Source organism: Monodon monoceros, unplaced genomic scaffold (genome assembly GCF_005190385.1).
Source record: "Monodon monoceros isolate NGI ecotype Baffin Bay Population unplaced genomic scaffold, NGI_Narwhal_1 Super_Scaffold_15, whole genome shotgun sequence".
In the NCBI taxonomy this organism is placed as follows: domain Eukaryota; kingdom Metazoa; phylum Chordata; class Mammalia; order Artiodactyla; family Monodontidae; genus Monodon; species Monodon monoceros.
The window spans coordinates 28,804,606-28,820,309 of NW_021703771.1; the positions used below are offsets into that span (position 1 = coordinate 28,804,606).

The following is a 15,704-nucleotide window of genomic DNA, read 5'->3' on the forward strand; positions in this document are numbered from 1 at the left end:
TAACAAAGACCTAGAACTAAAGAAAAAACAAAGGGATGAACAATGCAATAACTGAAATGAAAAATACACTGGAAGGAATCAATAACAGAATAACTGAGGCAGAATGGATAAGTGAGCTAGAAGACAGAATGGTGGAAATCACTGCTACAGAACAGAATAAAGAAAATAAGAATGAAAAGAAATGAGGACAGTCTAAGAGACCTCTGGGACAACATTAAATGCACCAACATTCACATTATAGGGGTCCCAGAAGGAGAAGAGGGAAAGAAAGGGCCTGAGAAAATATTTGAAGAGATAACAGCTGACAACTTCCCTAACATGGGACAGGAAAAACAGTCACCCAACCTAGGATGTGCAGAGAGTCCCAGGAAGGATAAACCCAAGGATGAACACACTGAGACACATAGTAATAAAACTGACAAAAATTGAAGACAAAGAGAAAATATTAAAAGCAACAAGGGAAAAAGCAACGGATAACATACAAGGGAACTCCCATAAGGTTATCAGCTGATTTCTGCAGAAACTCTGTAGGCCAGAAGGAGTGGCACCATATATTTAAAGTGATGAAAGGGAAGAACCTACAACCAAGAATACTCTAACCAGCAAAGCTCGCATTCAGATTGGACAGAGAAATCAAAAGCTTTACAGAGAAGCAAAAGCTAAGAGAATTCAGCACCACCAGACCAGCTTTGTAACCAATGCTAAAGGAAACTCTCTAGGTGGAAAAGAAAAGGCCACAACTAGAAACAAGAAAATTACGAGTGGGAAAGCTCACCGGTAAAGGCAAACATACAGTAAAGGTAGGAAATCGTCTGCACACAAATACGCTATCAAAACCAGCAACTGTGAGAAGAGGAGAGCACAAAAGCAGCATATTGGATATCCATTTGCAATTAAAAGACCAGCAACTTAAAACAATCTTGTTTATATATAGATGGCTATATCAAAACCTCGTGGTAACTGCCAACCAAAAATCTACAATACATACACACACAAAAAAGAAAAAGGAATCCAAACAAAACCCTGAAGGCAGTCATCAAATCACAAGAGAACAGAAGAGGAAGAGAAGAAAAAAGACCTACAAAAACAAATCCAAAACAATTAACAAAATGGCAGTAAGAACATATGTATTGTACAGGGTTGAAGATGGCGGAGTAGAAGGATGTGCTCTCACTCCCTCTTGCAAGAGCACCGGAATCACAACTAACTGCTGAACAATCATTGATAGGAAGACACTGGAACTCACCAAAAAAGATACCCCACATCCAAAGACAAAGGGGAAGCCACAATGAGACTGTAGGAGGGGCGCAATCACAATAAAATCAAATCCCATAACTGCTGGGTGGGTGACTCACAAACTAGAGAACACTTATACCACAGAAGTCCACCCACTGGAGTGAAGGTTCTGAGTCCCAGGTCAGGCTTCCCAACCTGGGTGTCCCGCAACGGGAGGAGGAATTGCTAGAGAATCAGACTTTGAAGGTGAGCAGGATTTGATTGCAGGACTTTGACAGGAATGGGGGAAACAAAGACTCCACACTTGGAGGGCACACACAAAGTAGTGTGCACATCAGGACCCAGGGGAAGTAGTGACCCCACAGGAGACTGAACCAGACTTACCTGCTAGTGTTGGAGGGTATCCTGCAGAGGCGGGGGGTGGCTGTGTCTCACCATAAGGACAGGGACACTGGCAGTAGAAGTTCTGTAAGTACTCCTTGATGTGAGCACTCCCAGATGCCACCATTAGCCCCAACAAAGAGCCCAGGTAGGCTCCAGTGTTGGGTCGCCTCAGGCCAAACCAGCAGGGAGGGAACCCAGCCCCACCCATCAGCAGACAAGCAGATTAAAGTTTTACTGAGTTCTGCCCACCAGAGCAACAGCCAGCTCTACCCACCACCAGTCCCTCCCATCAGGCAACTTGCACAAGCCTCTTAGATAGCCTCATCCACCAGAGGGCAGACAGCAGAAGCAAGAAGAACTACAATCCTGCAGCCTGTGGAACAAAAAGCACATTCACAGAAAGATAGACAAGATGAAAAGGCAGAGGGCTATGTACCAGATGAAGGAACAAGATAAAACCCCAGAAAAACAACTAAATAAAGTGGAAATAGGCAACCTTCCAGAAACAGAATTCAGAATCATGATAGTGAAGATGATCCAGAACCTCGGGAGAAGAATGGAGGCAAAGATAAAGAAGATGCAAGAAATGCTTAACAAAGACCTAGAAGAATTAAAGAACAAACAGAGATGAACAATACAATAACTAAAATGAAAAACACACTAGAAGGAATCAATAGCAGAATAACTGAGGCAGAAGAACGGATAAATGACCTGGAAGACAGAATGGTGGAATTCACCGCCATGGAACAGAATAAAGAAAAAAGAAAGAAATGAAGACAGCCTAAGAGACCACTGGGACAACATTAAATGCACCAACATTCGCATTATAGGGGTCCCAGAAGGAGAAGACAGAGAGAAAGGACCAGAGAAAATATTTGAAGAGATTATAGTCGAAAACTTCCCTAATATGGGAAAGGAAATAGCCACCCAAGTCCAGGAAGCACCGAGAGTCCCATACAGGATAAACCCAAGGAGAAACACGTCAGGACACATAGTAATCAAATGGCAAAAGTAAAAGACAAAGAAAAATTATTGAAAGCAGCAAGGGAAAAATGACAAATAACATACAAGGGAACTCCCATAAGGTTAACTGATTTCTCAGCAGAAACTCTACAAGCCAGAAGGGAGTGGCAGAATCCAACAACACATTAAAAGGACCATACACCGTGATCAAGTGGGATTTATCCCAGGGATGCAAGGATTCTTCAATATATGCAAATCAATCGATGTGATACACCATTTTAAGAAACTGAAGAATAAAAACCATATGATCTTCTCAATAGATGCAGAAAAAAGCTTTTGATAAGTTTCAACACCCATTTATAATAAAAACTCTCCAGAAAGTGGGCATAGAGGGAACCTACCTCAACATAATAAAGGCCATATATGACAAACCCACAACAAACATCATTCTCAATGGTGAAAAACTGAAAGCATGTCCTCTAAGGTCAGGAACAAGACAAGGATGTCCACTCTCACCACTATTATTCAGCATAGTTTTGGAAGTCCTAGCCACATCAATCAGAGAAGAAAAAGAAATAAAAGGAATACAAATTGGAAAAAAAGAAGTAAAACTGTCACTCTTTGCAGATGACATGATACTATACATAGAGAATCGTAAAGATGCCACCAGAAAACTACTAGAGCTAATCAGTGAATTTGGTAAAGTTGCAGGATACAAAATTAATGCACTGAAATCTCTTGCATTCCTATACACTAAAAACAAAAGATCAGAAAGTGAAATTCAGGAAACAATCCCATTCACCATTGCAACAAAAAGAATAAAATACCTAGGAATAAACCCTCCTAAGGAGGTAGAAGACCTGTACTCAGGAAACTATAAGACACTGATGAAAGAAATCAAAAATGACACAAACAGATGGAGAGATATACCATGTTCTTGGATTGGAAGAATCAATATTGTGAAAATGACTATACTACCCAAAGCAATCTACAGATTCAATGCAATTCCTATCAAATTACCAATGGCATTTTTTTACAGAACTAGAAGAAAAAAATCTTAAAATTTGTATGGAGACACAAAAGACCCCAAATAGCCAAAGCAGTCTTGAGGGAAAAAAATGGAGCTGGAGGAATCAGACTCCCTGACTTCAGACTATACTACAAAGCTACAGTAATCAAGACAATATGGTACTGTCACAATAACAGAAATACAGATCAATGCTACAGGATAGAAAGCCCAGAGATAAACCCACGCACCTATTGTCAACTAATCTATGACAAAGGAGTCAAGGATATACAATGGAGAAAAGACAGTCGGGGAAAACTGGACAGCTACATGTAAAAGAATGAAATTAGAACACTCCCTAACACCACACAAAAAAACAAACTAAATGGATTAGAGACCTAAATGCAACTGGACACTATAAAACTCTTAGAGGAAAATATATGAAGAACACTCTTTGACATAAGTCACATCAAGATCGTTTTTGATCCACCTCCTAGAGTAATGGAAATAAAAACAAAATTAAACAAATGGGACCTAATGAAACAAAAGCTTTTGCAAAGCAAAAGAAACTACAAACAAGACGAAAAGACAACCCTCAGAGTGGGAGAAAATATTTGCAAATGAATCAATGGACAAAGGATTCATCTTCAAAATATATAAACAGCTCATGCAGCTCAATATTAAAAAAACAAACAACCTGATCGAAAAATGGGTAGAAGACCTGAATAGACATTTCTCCAAAGACGACATACAGATGGCCGAGAAGCACATGAGAAGCTGCTCAACATCACTAATTATTAGAGAAATGCAAATCAAAACTACAATGAGGTATCACCTCACATCAGTCAGAATGGGCATCATCAGAAAATCTACAAACAACAAATGCTGGAGAGGGTGTGGAGAAAAGGGAACCCTCTTGCACTGTTGGTGGGAATGTAAATTGATACAGCCACCTTGGAGAGCAATATGGAAGGAAGTTCCTTAAAAAACTAAAACCAGAACTACCATATGACCCATCAATCCCACTACTGGGCATATACCCAGAGAAAACCATAATTCAAAAAGACACATGCACCCCAATGTTCATTGCAGCACTATTTACAATAGCCAGGTTATGGAAGCAACCTAAATGCCCATCGACAGACGAATGGACAAAGAAGATGTGGTATATATATATATACAATGGAATATTACTCCACCATAAAAAGGAATGAAATTGGGTCGTTTTTAGAGACGTGGATGAATCTAGAGACTGTCATACAGAATGAAGTAAGTCAGAAAGAGAAAAATATCGTATATTAACACATATGTGTGGAATCTAGAAAAATGGTACAGATGAACCAGTTTGCAGGGCAGAAACTGAGACACAGATGTAGAGAACAAACGTATGGACACCCAGGGGGAAAAGTGGCAGGGGGTGGTGGTGTGATGAATATGGAGATTGGGATTGACATGTATACACTGATGTGTATAAAATGGACGACTAAAAAGAACCTGTTGTATAAAGAAATAAAGTTGAAAAAAAAAAGAACATATATATCGACGATTACCTTAAATGTAGATTAGATGCTCCACCCAAAAGACACAGATTGACTGAATGGATACAAAAACAAAACTCATATATATGCTGTCTACAAGAGACCTTCTTCAGATCTAGGGACACATACAGACTGAAAGTAAGAGGATGCAAAAATGTATTCCATGCAAATGCAACTCAAAAGAAAGCTGGAGGGCTTCCCTGGTGGCGCAGTGGTTGAGAGTCTGCCTGCCGATGCAGGAGATACGGGTTCGTGCCCCGGTCTGGGAAGATCCCACGTGCCGCAGAGTGGCTAGGCCCGTGAGCCATGGATGCTGAGCCTGCGCGTCTGGAGCCTGTGCTCCGCAGCAGGAGAGGCCACAACAGTGAGAGGCCCGTGTACTGCAAAAAAAAAAAAAGAAAGCTGGAGTAGCAGTATTCATATCACACAAAATACATTTTAAGATAAAGATTGTTACAGGAGACAAAGAAGGACACTACATAATGATGAAGGGATCAATGCAAGAAAAAGATATAGCAACTGTAAATATATATGCACCCAACATAGGAGAACCTCAATTTATAAGGCAAATACTAACAGCCATAAAAAGGGAAATCAACAGTAATACTGGGAGACTTTCACACCCCACTTTCATCAATCGACAGATTATCCACACAGAAAATCAATAAGGAAAACACAGGTTTAAATGACACATTAGATCAGATGCACTTAATGGATATTTATAGAGCATTCCATGCAAAAGCAGCAGAGTACACATTCTTTTCAAGTGCACATGGAACACTCTCCAGGATTGAGCACATGCTGGGCCAGAAAACGAGCCTTGGTAAATTCAATAAAATTGAAATCATATCAAGCATCTTCTCTGACCACAACACTATGAGATTAGAAATCAACTACAAGAAAAAAAAACACTGTGAAAACCACAAATATGTGGAAACTAAACAATATGCTACTAAACAACCAATGGATCACTGAAGAAATCAAAGAGGAAATAAAAAAATACCTAGAGACAAATGAAAATGAAAACATGATGATCCAAAACCTGTGGGACACAGCAAAAGCACTTCTAAGAGGGAAGTTTATAGTGATACAAGAAAAAAATCTCAAATAAACAACTTAGTCTTACACCTAAAGCAACTAGAGAAAGAAAAACAAAACCCAAGGTTAGTAGAAGGAAAGGAAGCATAAAGATCAAAGCAGAAATAAATGAAATAAGAGATGAAGAAAACAACAGAAAAGATCAATGAATCTAAAAGCTGGTTTTTTGAAAAGATAAAGTTGAAAAACTTTAGCTAGACTCATCAAGAAAAAGAGGGACAGGGCTCAAATCAATAAAATAAGAAATGAAAAAGTTACAGTGGGCACCTCAGAAATACAAAGGATCATAAGAGATTACTACAGGCAGCTATGTGTCAATAAAATAGATAACCTGGAAGAAATGGACAAACTCTTAGAAATGTACAACCTCCCAAAACTAGACCAGAAAGAAATAGGAAATATGAACAGACCAGTCCAAAGTACTGCAGTTGAAACTGTGATTTAAAAAATCCCAACAAACAGAAGTCCAGGACCAGATAGCTTCACAGGCAAATTCTACCAAACATTTAGAGAAGAGTTAACACCTATCCTTCTGAAACTATTCCAAAAAAATCGTAGTGGAAGGAACACTCCTAAGTTCATTCTATGAGGCCACCATCACCCTGATAGCAAAACCAGATAAAGTTATCACAAAAAATAGAAAATTACAGGCCAATATCACTGATGAACATAGATGCAAAAATCCTCAACAAAATACTAGCAAATCAAATCAAACAATACATTAAAAGGATCATACACCATGATCAAATGTACACCATGATTTACTCCAGGGATGCAAGGATTCTTCAATATATGCAAATCAATCAGTGTAATACAGCACATCAACAAACTGAATAAAAACCATATGATCATGTCTATAGATGCATAAAAAGCTTTTGACAAAATTCAACACCCATTTATGATAAAAACTCTCCAGAAAGTGGGCATAGAGGGAACATACCTCAACATGATAAAGGCCATATTTGACCAACCTACAGCTAACATCATGCTCGACAGTGAAAAGCTGAAAGCATTTCCTCTAAGATCAGGAACAGGACAAGGATGCCCACTCTTGCCACTATTAGTCAACATAGTTTTGGAAATCCTAGCCATGGCATTCAGAGAAGAAAAAGAAATAAAAGGAATCCAGATTGGAAAAGAAGTAAAACTGTCACTGTTTGCAGATGACATGATATTATACATAGAAAATCTAAAGATGCTACCAGAAAACTACAAGAGCTCATCAATGAGATGGGTAAAGTTGCAAGATACAAAATTAATACACAGAAGTCGTTTGCATTCCTATACACTAACAATGAAAGATCAGAAAGAGAAATTTAAAAAAATTCATTTACCATAGCATCAAAAAGAATAAAATATCTAGGAATAAGCCTACCTAAGGAGGCAACAGACCTGCACTCTAAAAACTATAAGATGCTGATAAAAGAAATCAAAGATAACACGAACAGATGGAAAGATATACCATGTTCTTGGACTGGAACAATCAATATTGTCAAAATGACTGTACTACCCAAGGCAATCTACAGGTTCAATGCAATCCCTATCAAATTACCAATGGTATTCTTCACAGAACTAGAACAAAAAACCTTAAAATTTGCGTGGAGACACAAAAGACCCCAAATAGCCAAAGCAATCTTGAGAAAGAAAAATGGAGCTGGAGGAATCAGATTCCCTGACTTCAGACTCTACTACAAAGCTACAGTTCAAAACAGTATGGTAGTGGCACAAAAACAAATATAGATCCATGGAACAGGATAAAAAGCTCACAAATAAACCCACGAACCTATGGTCAATTAATATACGATAAAGGTGGCAAGAATATACAATGGAGAAAGGACATTCTCTTCAGTAAATGGTGCTGGGAAAACTGGACAGCTACATGCAAAAAAAAAATGAAATTAGAATATTCTTTAACACCATACACAAAAATAAACTCAAAATGGATTAAAGACCTAAATGTAAGACTCGAGACTATAAAACTCTTAGAGGAAAACATAGGCAGAACACGCTTTTACATAAATCACTGCAATAGCTTTTTTGATCCATCTCCTAGAGTAATGGAAATAAACGCAAACAAATGGAACCTAGTTAAACTCAAAAGCTTTTGCACAGCAAAGGAAACCATAAACAAAACGAAAAGACAACTCATAGAATGGGAGAAAATATTTGCAAATGATGTGGCCAACAAGGGGTTAATCTCCAAAATTTTCAAACAGCTCATGTGGCTCAATATCAAAAAACAAACAACCCAATCAAAAAATGGGCAGAAGGGGCTTCCCTGGTGGTGCAGTGGTTGAGAGTCTGCCTACCGATGCAGGGGACACGGGTTCGTGCCCTGGTCTGGGAAGATTCCACATGCCACAGAGCGGCTGGGCCCGTGAGCCATGGCCGCTGAGTCTGCGCGTCCGGAGCCTGTGCTCTGCAACAGGAGAGGCCACAACAGTGAGAGGCCTGCGTACCGCAAAAAAAAAAAAAAAAATCTAGAAACAGTAAATGCTGTAAAGAGTGTGGAGAAAAGGGAACCCTCCTACACCGTTGGTGGGAGTGTAAATTGATACAGCCACTATGGAGATCAGTACTAAGGCTCCTTAAAAAACTAAAAGTAGAGCTGCCATGGGATCCGGCAATCCCACTCCTGGGCATAAATCTGGAGAAAACATGGTTCGAACGGATACATGCCCCCATTATTCACTGCAGCACTGTTTACGATAGCCAAGACATGGAAGCAACCTAAATGTTCATTGACAGTTGAATGGATAAAGATGTGGTACATATATACAATGGAATATTACTCAGCCATTAAAAAGAATGAAATAATGCCATTTGCAGCAACATGGATGGACCTGGAGATTATCATACTAAGTGAAGTAAGTCAGACAGAGAAAGACAAATATATGATATCACTTATATGTGGAATCTAAAAGAAATGATACAAATGAACTTATTTACAAAACAAAAACAGACTCACAGAGTACAAACTTATGGTCACCAGGGACGAAGGGTGGGGGGAGGGATAGATTGGGAGTTTAGGACTGACATGTCCACACTGCTATATTTAAAATAGATAACCAACAAGGACCTACTGTATAGCACAGGGAACTTTGATCAAGTCTGTAAGAACCTAAATGGGAAAAGAATTTGATAAATAATAGATACATGTATATGTCTAACTGAATCACTTTGCTGTACACCTGAAACTAACACATTGTTAATTAACTATAACTCCAATATAAAATAAAAATTAAAAAAAATATTTTAAGCTCCAAAGCATTGAATAAATTCTGAGATGTGATTTGTGAGGAAAAAAAAAAAGAAAATTACAGGTCAGAGTGGTGGAGAAAATAGTATAGATGTTAAAAATATCAAAGTTTAAATTTTTCATAAGTTACAAATCTATAGTATTCTTGGATTCTAAGTGCACTGCTGGCTAAGATTAATGAAGGTCACACTTAAATAGTTCACAGATTGGTCTGTTAACATCCAGAAGGACTAAAGTAATTTTCTTTGGTCTTGAAAATACCAGCCAATAACCTCTCTCATTAGACTGACCCTTCTGGATTCTAATCAAAGCTTATTTAACTGTCATTTGTGGGATTCAGCCACAAGCCTGTCAAATGTTGAGAAAGCATACTGTTCTATTTTTTTCTACTACTTGATTTAGCACAGACTATTTGATCCATTTCAAGGGCAACCCAAATAAGAGAAAGGCTGAGGTGCTCTTAAATTAATACTTGTTCAAAGATGGAGATTTGGACTTGTTAGTAATACTGACCCATGTAAAATATTAAAAAATAGATTCCTGAGGAAAGTCAGGTGCTCTTCTTTATTCAGTGGGTGTGTAAGCAAACGTCTGGCACGGAGGTTGACTCTAATCTGGACGCTGTGGATGACGAGCAGCAGGTAAAGGAGCAGCTGCCTAAGTGTGCAAGTGATTAGTCTGTGTTGCCAGATCACCTCCACTGCTCTTCATTTATGATTACTTCTTTTTGGCTGGAGGATATGCTGCCAAGCTGGCACCTCCTTCTCCCATATTCCTTCTTTCTGCCAGTTTACAGGGGAGTGTTTTGGAGAAAAACTGCCAGCACTTCCTTTCACATCTTACAGATTAAATAAATTGCATCTGCTTAACACACACAGCCTCTGTTGGCCCAGGGAACCAGACAAGCTGTTTGGACAGTGACCTCAACTGATATTTTGTGTTCTAGAAATGTATTCAGTTGAGGAGGGGATATCCCAAATGGCATGAAAACCTTGCTCTTTCTTGGGTTGCAACCTTGAGCCCAAGTACTGGCTCCACCACCACTTACTAGCTGTGTGATCCTGAGCAAGTCATTGAACATTCTTTGTATCTCAATTTTCTTCTCTGTAACCTGAACAATAATCTTATTTGAGGTAAATATTGAAAGACCTCTACTTCCTTATTTAATGAAATACTAGTCAAAATCCCATTGTAATTTTCCTTTTTCTCACAGGGTGGGGGAGTAATACTTGTCAAATTGATCTTGAAGTTTCTCCAGGAAAGGAAAAATACAAGAAGAACCAAGAAATGCTTGAAAATGAATGGGGGAGACATGCCCTACCCAGTCAAAATAACTAAATGTGGTACTGCGGGAAGGTACATAAATCAATGAAAGAGAGAACAAAGAAAAATTTATATGTTGCATATACTAGAGCTATTTAAAATTAATAGTGACAGGGCATATTGTTCAATAAATGGGATGGGACAGCTAAATGTCCATTTGGGAAAAAAAGCTACAAGGTTTGATATTTTATTCTAGGCTTTAGTTATTTCCTCCTTTATGAGCTTGGATCCCAAAATCTCAAGGGCTTCTTTCATCTAAAATAATGCATTATTACATTAAAGGCTTAAGAATTATCCACTTAGAGCAGGACTTCCCTGGTGGCTCAGTGGTTAAGAATCCGCCTGCCAATGCAGGGGACACAGGTTTGTTCCCACATGCTGTGGAGCAACTAAGCCCATGCACCACAACTACTGAGCCTGCGCTCTAGAGCCCGTGAGCCACAGCTACTGAGCCCGCATGCCACAACTACTGAAGCCCACACGCCTAGAGCCCGTGCTCCGCAACAAACAAGATAAGCCACCACAATGAGAAGCCCGCGCACTGTAACGAAGAGTAAGCCCTGCTCGCCATAACTAGAGGAAGCCTGCATGCAGCAACGAAGACCCAACGCAGCCAAAAATAAATAAATAAATAAATAAATTAATTAAAAAAAAGAATTATCTACTTAGGTGACAGATGAAGGCATGAGAGTGGACAAGATCATTGAAGAAGACTACCAAGGGGTCTGTGGTTGGAATATTGGGGCATACCTACATTTAGGATGGGGATGGAAGACGTGGACCAAAGGTGGCCTGCGTCAATGACCAACTTATTTTCTTAAGGTCATAGAACCCAAGGGAGGAAAGGTTTTAAACAAAGGTAGCTCGGTCGGTGCTCTGTGGTGACCTAGATGGGTGGGATGCAGGGGGAGGGAGGTCCAAAAGGGAGGGGATATATGTATACATACAGCTGATTTGCCTCGGTGTACAGCAGAAACAAAACATTGTAAAGCAATTATACTCCAATAAAAAATTAATTAAAAAAAATGAAGGTTGAGGAAGGTCATATGAAAAGAGGTTAAGATGATTGAAGGCTGGAAGGAACATTATGGGTTAGACACGTAGGACATGACCAGCTTTCCTCAAGAAAGAATTTTCCTAGTAGTAAGATTAAACCAGGGGCTTCCCTGGTGGCGCAGTGGTTGAGAGTCCGCCTGCCGATGCAGGGGACACGGGTTCGTGCCCCGGTCCGGGAAGATGCCACATGCCACGGAGCGGCTGGGCCCGTGAGCCATGGCCGCTGAGCCTGTGCGTCCGGAGCCTGTGCTCCACAACGGGAGAGGCCACAACAGTGAGAGGCCCCCGTACCGCAAAAAAAAAAAAAAAAAAAAAAAAAAAAAAAGATTAAACCAGCTTTCCTCAAGAAAGGAAATGACCAGCTTTCCTCAAGAAAGAATTTCCCTAGTAGTAAGATTAAACCAGAATCAGTAAGGTGACAGCACGCACACACTAACAAAGGATCCTGTCCATATATGGAAGGAGTTGGAACTCCAGCTTAATGGGGAAATAACTGGGGAAGAATTTCCAGAAGCAACTGATTTTTTTGAACCTGCTACTAAGCTATAATACTCTATGTGCTAGACACTGAGCTGTATGTCACTAATTTCCAGAGCAAAGCTGCAAGGTCAATGTTGTTTTCACCTTACAGGTGAGGATTTGTAAGCCAGCATACAAACAACACGTACTAACTAGTTTGGGCTAGTTACTTAAGCAGTCTAAGGCAGTTTTATTAAAGGAGGATAATGCTACCTACACCTTGACACTGTTCTGAAGATTAAATTATCAAATTATATATCTATATATATACAAACGTAACATACATATCTATGTATGTACAAACGTGTAGAAACACAAACAGAAATGTGTAGAATAGCACTTTGTAGGAACTTAATACATATTCCTGGTACCATACTTGAGAAAAATAGCAATGCGTAAGGTATAGTCATGGTGGCATAACTGAATTTAACTGCAGGCTTTCTTTTATGTGTACCCAGCTTTCTTTTGAACAACCACCTTTAACGTACAGGTTTCTCCTCTTCTTTTGTTAGGTATTGGATGTGAGTAGAGAAGGCAAAGAAGAAGTATTCTACGGGCCTACACTTCCTTTTGCTTCCAATGGAATAGCAGCATGCTTCCTCCCAGCTCCGTATTTCACATGCCCTAACCTTCAAACTCTTCAAGTGCCTCATCACAGGATTGGCACCATCTGAAAAGCCAGTACTCTCTTAACAACCAGCATGAACACGAGGAAGAAAAAGGCCTGACTTTTGGATGGGCATGAAAATACTCAGTGCTCAATGCTTCCTTGTTTTGTTTTCTAGATCTTCTATTCAGATAAACATTAGCAAAAAATGAACAGTTTTCTAAAATACACATTATTGAAAACGCTTGTCACGCTTCTCAGTGTGTGTCAATATACAGTACAATATGTATGACTTTTATGGTGGTGTAGCTTAGTGCTAACTTAATGGTCCATGGATCTTTTAAGCATTCTTTGTACACTTTGTCTAATCAGTGCTGTCCAGGACATTACCCTCTTAGTAAGGCAGTTTATTCCACAAGTACTGCCATCAATGATCTTAAAAAAAAATTGTCAGTACTTAATCTCTTTACTACTTAAGCCTGGGATTGTAATTTTTCTTTTAAAAATTTAACATTATACAGCCCTGCTGTATAAGTAGAGGCTCATCATTATGACATCATAAATTTTTAAATGCCATATTTTATTCAAGGTAATACAAATAATAGAAGTACACCAGAACAGCAGATGGAATACCCAGATTTTTCACCTTGGTTGCTCTGTTACCTTGGGCCAGGAGCTTAACTTTACATTGCTTCAGTTTTCTCACTTTTTAAGGAGGGCAATTATTGATTTCCATATTAATTCAGAAGAATGTTTTAAGGATTAGGCAAATGCTCTGAAGTACTTTGCCTAAGAAAAAAAAATGTCACTCAAATTACAAGGTATTTTACTGTTTTAGAACCTTGTAACTGAAAAAGATTATTTTTGAAGTTTAAAAATTACTAGATAGAACTTGGAACACAAGCTATGAGATAAATGATTCTGAAAAGCATGTGAAAGAGACATGCTAATTATGAAAAAGGGAGTTTACTAAAGCCAAAGATTCCTAAACTTGTATAAACACTTGCCTCAAATAATAAGTCTCAAACATTTCATCTAAGCTCATTTAGTGAAAAATGACATTTTAAAGCTCAGAAAAAATTAGTTGTACTAATTTCGGTACCATAAAGTGCTCTGACATAAATTTGAACCTAGTATCAGTAGTTCTGATAAAAGTTTTTCCACTTTGTTAAAGGTTATGTCAATCTTGAGCACTTGTGGGATTCTTCTCTACCACCAATACATATTTTATTACCACCATTTTTAATAATGCATGAGAATTTTTTTAGGCTAGGTTTTTGGATTTGCTTTGTCTATAACAAAAAATAAAAAATAACTCAATAATCGTATTTGAACATAAATTCAACAAGTATAACATGAGTTTTTCCCCTTAATCTTGTTAGGATAAGTCACCTTTATTAAAAGGAAGATTTTACTTTTTTTCCTTAGTTTAATCATTCAGCAATCCTTGTCTTAATGGGAAATTGTCATTTTATTCATGTAACCACTTTTAGTAATCAGAAGTGAAAAAAAAAATTTTTATTCCTAAATATAGAATTCACTAACTTTATATGATACCTAAAACATTAATTAAAAAAAATATATATATAAATGAAACTTTTGGCTATTTAGATTAAAGGCCGGGAAGGGAGACTAGGGGTAAGAAAAAAATGGTAAATTTTTAAAAGAACAGATTTTGTTTACACAAACAAAAAGCCTTAAGAATATTTGTACAGTTCTGAAAAGTGAAAATTGATAATTGACATTTAGAAGGAAAACAGAGAGTCTCTTTAAAAGGTATAAACCATCTAAATTAAGTTTTTAAAATGCCTTACCATGTCAGGAAAATGGTCTCCAGCGTTTCAGAAATCTTTTCAACAAGGACCTAAACAAGAATTTCAGATTTACTAAAATTTCTACTTGACACACAGATTTCCATCCAGCAGTTTTACCTTCTAAAACAATCTATTTTTAATCCCAGACTCTCTACCCAATTAATGAAAGGGAAGGTCTAAAAGTGGACTTGCTTGAATGATAAACGGAAAGGCAGCCTGAGATTACTGTAATTTCTGTGTACACTTCTATTTATTTAAAACAAACGAGTATATATTATCAAACCTCTCCTCAGTGAACTTTAATATATTATTCTGTAATATTACAGAATTGAAGTCAGAATTTTTAAAAGTTTTACATAGTTTCCAGAAACACTTATAGACAAAGAACAGCATCCAAAGTACAGCACCCCTCCCCTAAAAAGAAAAAACTTAGATCGCTTATAATTCGATCCTTCCCTCAAATTACTGATCATAAGAGCTAATAAGAAAAATTCTAGAAAACAATGTTTGGTCAAATAAACCAAGGCCCACTGAAACTATTCAAATATATGTTCTCCATTTAAGTGAACTATCCTACAGTAATTCATCTTCCATTTTTACTCTTCAAAGTTAAAGACCATATTGTATTTATATTTAAATTATTAATTTGAATTTCCAAAAGACTGTGAAGCTTCCAACAGTCTAAACATCATTTCAAGATTTTACTTTAAAAAAGAAAAAGAAGTAACACAGATATTAGCAGTGTTCTTACTCTAGGAGGAAAAGCCAGAAAAGACATGAATCTCTAAGATAAAATAATATGTATGTAAAATGCAATAAAATTCCTTAGATTTTTAAGAACAAAATGCCAATTGGTTATTTTTAGGGTGTTTTTCATCCTTTTTCTCTTCTCAGTTTAACC

General features: G+C 37.9%; 1 protein-coding gene across 7 annotated transcripts in view; it reads left to right on the forward strand.

The window, feature by feature from the left end:
* Positions 1-14,510, forward strand: part of KLHL32 (kelch like family member 32) — a 233,436-nt gene extending 218,926 nt beyond the window's left edge. For 6 of the 7 annotated variants that reach the window (XM_029224082.1, XM_029224080.1, XM_029224077.1 and 3 more), the window contains one exon: positions 12,895-14,510. In XM_029224082.1, the coding sequence (XP_029079915.1) occupies positions 12,895-13,056 (162 nt within the window). In that variant the 3' untranslated portion in view covers positions 13,057-14,510. The remainder of the gene's footprint in view (positions 1-12,894) is intronic. The other variant, XM_029224081.1, reaches the window with a different exon arrangement.
* Positions 14,511-15,704: the final 1,194 nt, after the last annotated feature.